The following is a 10,000-nucleotide window of genomic DNA, read 5'->3' as shown; positions in this document are numbered from 1 at the left end:
TGGATGCGTATCCCCTTCCATGCATATCCGACATGGTCAATCGGATTGCGCAATACCGGGTGTTCTCCACGATAGACCTCAAATCGGCCTACCACCAGCTCCCCATCCGCCCGGAGGACCGCAAATATACGGCTTTCGAGGCGGATGGCCGCCTCTACCACTTTCTTAGGGTTCCCTTTGGCGTCACCAACTCGGTCTTCCAGCGCGAAATGGACCGAATGGTGGACAGAACAGGCTGCGGGCTACCTTCCCGTACCTGGATAACGTCACCATCTGCGGCCATGATCAGCAGGACCACGACGCCAACCGTAACAAATTCCTCCGCACGGCCGCTCTCCTAAATCTGACCTACAATAAGGAGAAGTGTGTCTTCCGCGCTCACCGCCTCGCCATCCTGGGATATGTGGTGGAAAACAGGGTCATTGGCCCCGATCCCGACCGCATGCGCCCCCTCATGGAACTTCCCCTTCCCACCACTCTTAAAGCACTGAGGAGATGCCTGGGCTTCTTCTCATACTACGCCCAGTGGGTCCCTAATTACGCGGATAAGGCCCGTCCGCTTATCAAATCCATCCTTTTTCCCCTGTCGGGAGAGGCCCGCTCGGCCTTCAATCGCATCAAGGCGGACATTGCAAAGGCCATCAAAACTGCACACAATACTCCTGGCCCATGTTTGGACACCTGAGGGGCAATTTAGCATGGCCAATCCACCTAACCTGCACATCTTTGGACACTAAGGGGCAATTTAGCATGGCCAATCCACCTAACCTGCACATCTTTGGACACTAAGGGGCAATTTAGCATGGCCAATCCACCTAACCTGCTCATCTTTGGACACTAAGGGGCAATTTAGCATGGCCAATCCACCTAACCTGCACATCTTTGGACACTAAGGGGCAATTTAGCATGGCCAATCCACCTAACCTGCACATCTTTGGACACTAAGGGGCAATTTAGCATGGCCAATCCACCTAACCTGCACATCTTTGGACACTAAGGGGCAATTTAGCATGGCCAATCCACCTAACCTGCACATCTTTGGACACCTGAGGGGCAATTTAGCATGGCCAATCCACCTAACCTGTACATCTTTGGACATTAAGGGGCAATTTAGCATGGCCAATCCACCTAACCTGCACATCTTTGGATACCGAAGGGGTAATTTAGCATGGCCAATCCATCTAACTTGCACAACTTTGAACACTAAGGGGCAATTTAGCATGGCCAATCCATCTAACTTGCACAACTTTGAACACTAAGGGGCAATTTAGCATGGCCAATCCATCTAACTTGCACAACTTTGAACACTAAGGGGCAATTTAGCATGGCCAATCCACCTAACCTGTACATCTTTGGACACTAAGGGGCAATTTAGCATGGCCAATCCACCTAACCTGTACATCTTTGGACGTTAAGGGGCAATTTAGCATGGCCTATCCTCCTAACCTGCACATCTTTGGACATTAAGGGGCAATCTTGCATGGCCAATCCACCTAACCTGCACATCTTTGGACGTTAAGGGACAATTTAGCATGGCCAATCCACCTAACCTGCACATCTTTGGACGTTAAGGGGCAATTTAGCATGGCCTATCCTCCTAACCTGCCCATCTTTGGACACTAAGGGATAATTTAGCATGTCCAATCCCCCTAAACTACACATCTTTGGACAGCTAAGGGGCAATTTAGCATGGCCAATCCCCCTAAACTACACATCTTTGGACAGCTAAGGGGCAATTTAGCATGGCCAAGCCACCTAACCTACACATCTTTTGACACCTAAGGGGCAATTTAGCATGGCCAATCCCCCTAAACTACACATCTTTGGACACTAAGGGGCAATTTAGCATGGCCAAACCACCTAACCTATACATTTTTGGACACGAAGGAGAAATTTAACATGGCCAATCCATCCAACCTGCACAACCTTGGACACTAAGGGGCAATTTAGCATGGCCAATCCACCTAACCTACACGTCTTTGGACAGTAAGGGGCAATTTTGCATGAATGACAGGATTAAGAATCACGCAAGGTTAAGAATCACAGAAGCTGCCTTCAAAAAATAAAGGCTCTGGTTATAAATTCTTCCCAGATAAGCACCAAAGCTATTTGTCCAAGAAAAATAATTCAATCAGACGTCTGTAACTGGAAAACACAAGAGATGTACGGACACAGATCAATCTGGGACAATGACAAATCTGTAACAGTGACTGGCATTAAGATCCCGTGAGAGTGGAAGGCGCTTCTGAATTCTGGGATGTTGGGAATGGCCACAGTGCTTTTCCCAGGAAGGAGAGAGAATGAAGAGTATCTGCTTAAAAGAAAAACCCCACGCAATTGGATTTAATCAAACTGTTTATCTCACAATAGATACATAAATAAGGAGCTTGAGGTTGAGTTGACGTGGGCAGTCGGATGATCTCTCTCCAAGTCTCAGGAATGTTGTAAATATCTCTTGATCGATGTGGGCAGCTGTAATGATTCAAGCTCAGAGATCCGCCCCTTCCCGAGAACCCGGTGGATCCGACGTCGGCAGAGATCCGTGAGTGCGATTGGCTGCCCTGGGAAAGACCACAGACCAACCCTCAGCAAGAGATCCTTCCAACTTTCGACCCCACCTGCTCTCCCACGCCGCCTCCTCCATTCCTCCCCTCGAACTTCCACCTCCTTCCCCACTCCCCCCCCCCCCCCCCCACCCACCCATCCCCAGCTCCCCCAGGCCGCCACCCGCACCCCGGCGCCAACGGACTATTCGACTGCAGTGGGCGTCGCGGCAGGCTATACAACTGTGGCGGGCATCCCGACTGAACTCCCCCAACCCGTATGTCGTGTCAACAGGCCGGGGGCTAGTTTGTTCCCGCGTGGGTCAGTCAGTCAGGAGGGAAATATCCGGACCTACGAACTTCCAACCATGGATTCATAGAATTCTGACTCTGCGAAAAAGCCATTCGGCCCATCGGATCTGCACTGACTCTCTCACAGAGTAATGGAGGCCCTCTCCCTCGCCGTAACCCCAAACATTAACCATGGCCAATCCATCTAACCAGCACATCTTTGGACACTAAGGGGCAATTTAGCACGGCCAATCCACCTAACCCGCACATCTTTGGACACTAGGCGCAATTTAACATGGCCAATCCAACTAACCCGCACATCTTTGCTCACCAAGGGGCAATTCAGCATGGCCAATCCACCTAACCTGCCCATCTTTGGACACCAAGGAGCAATTTAGCATGGCCAATCCCCCTAACCTGCATATCTTTGGACACTAAGGGGCAATTTAGCATGGCCAATCCACCTAACCTACACATCTTTGGACACGAAGGGGCAATTTAGCATGGCCAATCCACCTAACCTGCCCATCTTTGGACATGAAGGGGCAATTTAGCATGGCCAATCCCCCTAACCTGCATATCTTTGGACACTAAGGGGCAATTTAGCATGGCCAATCCACCTAACTTACACATCTTTGGACACGAAGGGGCAATTTAGCATGGCCAATCCACCTAACCTGCCCATCTTTGGACATGAAGGGGCAATTTAGCATGGCCAATCCCCCTAACCTGCATATCTTTGGACACGAAGGGCCAATTTAGCATGGCCAATCCACCTAACCTGCCCATCTTTGGACATGAAGGGGCAATTTAGCATGGCCAATCCACCTAACCCACACATCTTTGGACACTCGGCGCAATTTAGCATGGCCAATCCACCTAACCTACACATCTTTGGACACTAAGGGGCAATTTAGCATGGCCAATCCACCTAACCTACACATCTTTGGACACTAAGGGGCAATTTAGCATGGCCAATCCACCTAACCTGCACATCTTTGGACACTAAGGGGCAAATTAGCATGGCCAATCCCCCCAACCTACCCATTTTTGGAGTATGGGAGGAAACCGAAGCACCTGGAGGAAACCCACGCAGACACGGGGGGAACGTGCAGACTCCGCACAGACAGTGGCCCAAGCCGGGAATCGAACCCGGGTCCCTGGCGCTGTGAGGCAGCAGCGCTAACCACTGCACCGCCAGGGAGCTTGGGGAGTCAAGGGTTCCCTTTTGCGTTGTCCACAGCAATGCCAATCAGAGGTGCCAACCAATTGACACCCATCTCCTCCCGCGGTATAAACTGTCTGGAGAGTTTGAAATTTGGCGTTCTTGAGCTTGTCCTGATGGAAACTTCGACGCACCGTAGCTCGCCTCTCAGCTGTAACTCGGGAAAGGTCACTCTACTCAGCTTTGGGTTTACAGGTTGGTTCAAAAGCCGGATAACTCACATTAATTCCCCCGATCTTGGCTTCCGAAAGAGAGTTGGACAAATAGGCCGCAATGGCAGGGGTACGGAGAGAGAGAGAGAGGCTGGGGGAGTGGGACTGGTTGAGTTGCCCTTGCAGCGAGCTAGCCTGGACCCAATGGGCCGAATGGTCTCCTTCTGTGCTGTGGCCATTCCAACATTGGCAGCCAGAATGAGTAATTCTGTCCCAAATCGTAAGGTAATGCCCCTCCCCCCTCTCCCCCCCCCCCCCCCCCCATCATCTTTCCCCCCACCCCTGCCTCTTCCACCTCCCCCTCAAAGACTTGGTCAACTCAGTGTTAGTCTTTTTATGTACAATAGCGACACCTAGCTGTACCTCCCTATCCACCCCCCACCTAGAACAAAGCGATCTAGGGGTACATGTTCATAGCTCCTTGAAAGTGGAGTTACAGGTGGACAGAGTGGTGAAGAAGGCATTCGGCATACTTGGTTTCATCGGTCAGAACATTGAATACAGGAGTTGGGACGTCTTGTCGAAGTTGTACAAGACATTGGTAAGGCCACACTTGGAATACTGTGTACAGTTCTGGTCACCCTATGATAGAAAGGATATTATTAAACTAGAAAGAGTGCAGAAAAGATTTATTCGGATGCTACCGGGATTTGATGGTTTGAGTTATAAGGAGAGGCTGGATAGACTGGGATTTTTTTCTCTGGAGCGTAGGAGGCTGAGGGGTGATCTTATAGAGGTCTATAAAATAATGAGGGGCACAGATCAGTGAGATAGTCAACATCTTTTCCCAAAGGAGGGGAAGTCTAAAACTAGGGGGACATAGGTTTAAGGTGAGAGGGGAGAGATACAAAAGGCTCCAGAGGGGCAATTATTTCACACATAACAAAGAACAAAGAACAATACAGCACAGGAACAGGCCCTTCGGCCCTCCAAGCCCATGCCGCTCATGTGCCCAACTAGACCATTCTTTTGTATCCCTCGATTCCCAGTCTGTTCACGCGGCTATCTAGATAAGTCTTAAATGATCCCAGCGTGTCCGCCTCAATCACCTTGCTTGGCAGTGCATTCCAGGCCCCCACCGCCCTCTGTGTAAAATACGTCCCCCTGACATCTGTGTTGAACCTTGCCCCCCTCACCTTGAACCCGTGACCCCTTGTGTTCGTCACCTCCGACCTGGGAAAAAGCTTCCCACTGTTCACCCTATCTATGCCCTTCATAATCTCCCCTGAATCACCACAGAGGGTGGTGAGTGTCTGGAACGAGCTGCCAGAGGCAGTAGTAGAGGCGGGTACAATTTTGTCTTTTAAAAAGCATTTAGACAGTGACATGGGTACGATGGGTACAGAGGGATATGGGCCAAATGTGGGCAATTGGGACTAGCTTAGGGGTTAAAAAAAGGGACGGCATGGACAAGTTGGGCCGAAGGGCCTGTTTCCATGCTGTAAACCTCCATGACGGCACGGTAGCACAGTGGTTAGCACTGCTGCTTCACAACTCCAGGGTCCCAGGTTCGATTCCCGGCTCGGGTCACTGTCTGTGTGGAGTTTGCACATTCTCCTCGTGTCAAAGAACAAAGAACAATACAGCACAGGAACAGGCCCTTCGGCCCTCCAAGCCCGCGCCGCTCCCCGGTCCAGGATTGAATCCTGAATCCAGGATCCCCGCCCAATTTTCCAGCCTATCTACATACCAATATCCTATCCACCGAGCTGTCCCTCACAGCTACGATGCTTTGTTCATTACAACCTATTAACCCACCCCCCCATTCCAGACCATGTGATCTCCAGGGAGAGGCGAAAACCCAGAGTGAAAAACCCCAGGGCCAATATGGGGAAAAAAAAAATCTGGGAAATTCCTCTCCGACCCCCTGAGGCGATCGAAACGAGTCCAGGAGATCACAATGGCCCTGATCGGAAAATGCTTCCCAACCCTAGTCATTTCCACTTCCACGAACATCATATGAATTCCCTGCCCCCGAGACAGGTTCCCAACTATCCGCAGTCTCGCTCTGTACTGGCACCAGCAAGATGATCATAGAATGAAGCCTTGAAACGAGAAACAAGGAACAATTAGCCCGCGCCGCTCCCTGGTCCAAACTAGACCACTCTTTTGTATCCCTCCATTCCCACTCCGTTCATATAGCTGTCTAGATAAGTCTTAAACGTTCCCAGTGTGTCCGCCTCCACCACCTTGCCCGGCAACACATTCCAGGCCCCCACGACCCTCTGTGTGAAATATGTCCTTCTGATATCTGTGTTAAACCTCCCCCCCTTCACCTTGAACCTATGACCCCTCGTGAACGTCACCACCGACCCGGGGAAAAGCTTCCCACCGTTCACCCTATCCATGCCTTTCATAATTTTATACACCTCTATTAAGTCTCCCCTCATCCTCCGTCTTTCCAAGGAGAACAACCCCAGTTTCCCCAATCTCTCCTCATAACCAAGCCCCTCCATACCAGGCAACATCCTGGTAAACCTCCTCTGTACTCTCTCTAAAGCCTCCACGTCCTTCTGGTAGTGTGGCGACCAGAACTGGACGCAGTATTCCAAATGCGGCCGAACCAACGTTCTATACATCTGCAACATCAGACCCCAACTTTTATACTCTATGCCCCGTCCTATAAAGGCAAGCATGCCATATGCCTTCTTCACCACCTTCTCCACCTGTGACGTCACCTTCAAAGATCTGTGGACTTGCACACCCAGGTCCCTCTGCGTCTCTACACCCTTTATGGTTCTTCCATTTATCGTGTAGCTCCTCCCTACATTATTCCCACCAAAATGCATCACTTCGCATTTATCAGGATTGAACTCCATCTGCCATTTCCTTGCCCAAATTTCCAGCCTATCTATATCCTTCTGTAGCCTCTGACTATGTTCCTCACTGTCTGCAAGTCCTGTCTGTGGGGGTTTCCTCCGGGTGCTCCGGTTTCCTCCCACAGTCCAAAGATGTGCGGGTTAGGTTGATTGGCCAGGTTAAAAAATTGCCCCTTAGAGTCCTGGGATGTGTAGGTTAGAGGGATTAGCGGGTAAAATATGTGGGGGTAGGGCCTGGGTGGGATTGTGGTCGGTGCAGACTCGATGGGCCGAATGGCCTCCTTCTGCACTGTAGGGTTTCTATGATTCTATGATTCTATGACTCTCTCGCCTCATTGGGTCATACACAGCGCAGTAAAGGCCCTTCGCCCATCCGACAATAACTACCACTAAAGATGCGCTAATCCCATTTTCCTGCTTCTGTCCCACATCCTCGAATCTGATCACACTTCAATTATTCATCTGTTGACTTTTTATACATTCTGGCCCCCGCAACCATCCGAGGAAGAACATTCCAGATTCGCACCATTCTCAAATCCCCCCTGAATCACCTAACGCTGACCCTAAAACTGTGCCCCCTCGTGACCGATCCCTCAACCAAGGGGAGTAGCTACTCCCTGCTAACCCTGTCCCTACCCCTCATAATATTATACATCTCAATCATAGAAGCAAAGAACAAAGGACAGTACAGCTCAGGAACAGGCCCCCTGGCCCTCCAAGCCTGTGCCGATTACGATGCCCCAACTCAACTAAAAACAAAACCTCCTGCCCTCACTCAGTCCGTCTCCCTCTATTCCCTCCCTATCCTCACCGACACTATAGTTAAGAAAGCCCCACCAACACCTCCACGTTCTCAGAAGACGAAGGTAATTTGGAATGTCAGCTACGACTCTCACCAACTTTTACAGATGCACCATAGAAAGCATTCTTTCTGGGTGTATCACAGCTTGGTCTGGCTCCTGCTCAGCCCAAGACCGCAAGGAACTACAAAAGGTCGTGAATGTAGCCCAGTCCATCACGCAAACCAGCCTCCCATCCATTGAATCTGTCTACACTTCCCGCTGCCTCGGGAAAAGCAGCCAGCATAATCAAGGACCCCACGCACCCCGGACATTCTCTCTTCCACCTTCTTCCATCAGGAAAAAGATACAAAAGTCTGAGGTCACGTACCAACCGACTCAAGAACAGCTTCTTCCCTGCTGCTGTCAGACTTTTGAATAGACTTATCTTATATTAAGTTGATCTTTCTCTACACCCTAGCTATGACTGTAACACTACATTCTGCACTCTCTCCTTTCCTTCTCTATGAACGGTATGCTTTGTCTGTATTACGCGCAAGAAACAATACTTTTCACTGCATCCCAATACATGTGACAATAATAAATCAAATCCTTCTCCCCTATGTACTCTATGAACGGTATGCTTTGCATAGCGTGCAAGAAACAATACTTTTCACTGTATCCCAATACATGTGACAATAATAAATCAAATCCTTCTCCCTATGTACTCTATGAACGGTATGCTTTGCATAGCGTGCAAGAAACAATACTTTTCACTGTATCCCAATACATGTGACAATAATAAATCAAATCCTTCTCCCCTATGTACTCTATGAACGGTATGCTTTGTATACCGCGCAAGAAACAATACTTTTCACTGTATCCCGATACATGTGACAATAATAAATCAAATCCTTCTCCCCTATGTACTCTATGAACAGTATGCTTTGTCTGTATAGCGCGCAAGAAACAATACTTTTCACTGTATCCCAATACATGTGACAATAATAAATCAAATCCTTCTCCCCTATGTACTCTATGAACAGTATGCTTTGTCTGTATAGCGCGCAAGAAACAATACTTTTCACTGAATCCCAATACATGTGACAATAATAAATCAAATCAAATTCTTGTGCCCATCCAGATGCCTCTTAAATGTTGCTAATGTACCCACTTCCACCACCTCCTCCGGCAGCGCGTTCCAGGCACCCACCACTCTCTGTGTGAAAAATATCCCCTTAAACTTTCTCCCTCTCACCTTGAACCTGTGCCCCCTCGTAACTGAGACTTCCACCCTGGGGGAAAAAGCCTCTGACTATCCACCCTGATCATTCTGTCGACCTCTTATCAGGTCTCCCCTCAACCTCCGTCTTTCCAGTGAAAACAATCCCAGTTTATCCAACCTCTCCTCATAGCCAACACCCTCGAGACCAGAGCAACATCCTGGTGAACCTCCTTTGCACTCTCTCCAAGGCTTCCTTCCGGCAGTGTGGTGACCAGAACTGCACACACTCCAAATGCGGCCTAACCGAGGTTTTCTAAAGCTGCAACATGATTTCCCAACTCTTGTACTCAATGCCCCGGCTGATGAAGGCAAGCGCACCATATGCTTTCTTGCAATACTCCAAAGGTAGCCAAACATCGAAACTGGAAGCAGGAGGAGGCCATTTGGCCCTTCCAGCCTGTTCCGTCATTCATTACGATCATGGCTGATCATCCAATTCAATATCCTGATTCGCCCTTATCTCTTGATCTCTTTAACCCCAAGAGCTGTATCCATCGAATCATGTTGCCCCCCGCTCAGCCTTCTCTCTGCTCTGGAGAAAACAATCCCACTCTATCCAGTCTCTCCTTGTAGCTCTAATGCTCCATCCCAGGCAACATCCTGGTGAATCTCCTCTGCACCCCTCCCCCTCGAGTGCAATCACATCCTCCCTCTGCGACTATATTACCAGTCCGATTAGCTGATAACCCGGTACAGGATAAGCAAAAATTCCACGGGCAATATCTAATGGTTAGCGCTGCCGCCTCACAGTGCCAGGGACCCGGGTTCGATTCCCGGCTTGGGGTCACTGTCTGTGTGGAGTCTGCGCGTTCTCCCCGCCGTGTCTGCGTGGGTTTCCTCCGGGTG

At 49.8% G+C, this 10,000-nt stretch overlaps 1 protein-coding gene across 2 annotated transcripts in view; it reads right to left on the bottom strand.

Moving 5' to 3' along the window:
• Nucleotides 1-10,000, bottom strand: part of LOC144487613 (SPRY domain-containing SOCS box protein 4-like) — a 29,176-nt gene that overhangs the window by 16,442 nt on the left and 2,734 nt on the right. For both annotated transcript variants that reach the window (XM_078205703.1, XM_078205704.1), the window contains exon 2: nucleotides 2,375-2,561. In XM_078205703.1, coding sequence (XP_078061829.1) covers nucleotides 2,434-2,561 — 128 coding nt within the window. In that variant the 3' untranslated portion in view covers nucleotides 2,375-2,433. The remainder of the gene's footprint in view (nucleotides 1-2,374; nucleotides 2,562-10,000) is intronic.

The sequence above is a fragment of the Mustelus asterias genome, unplaced genomic scaffold (assembly GCF_964213995.1).
Source record: "Mustelus asterias unplaced genomic scaffold, sMusAst1.hap1.1 HAP1_SCAFFOLD_925, whole genome shotgun sequence".
Lineage (NCBI taxonomy): Eukaryota > Metazoa > Chordata > Chondrichthyes > Carcharhiniformes > Triakidae > Mustelus > Mustelus asterias.
The sequence above is the reverse complement of the archived record's forward strand: the minus strand, read 5'-3'. Positions and strand labels throughout refer to the sequence as shown.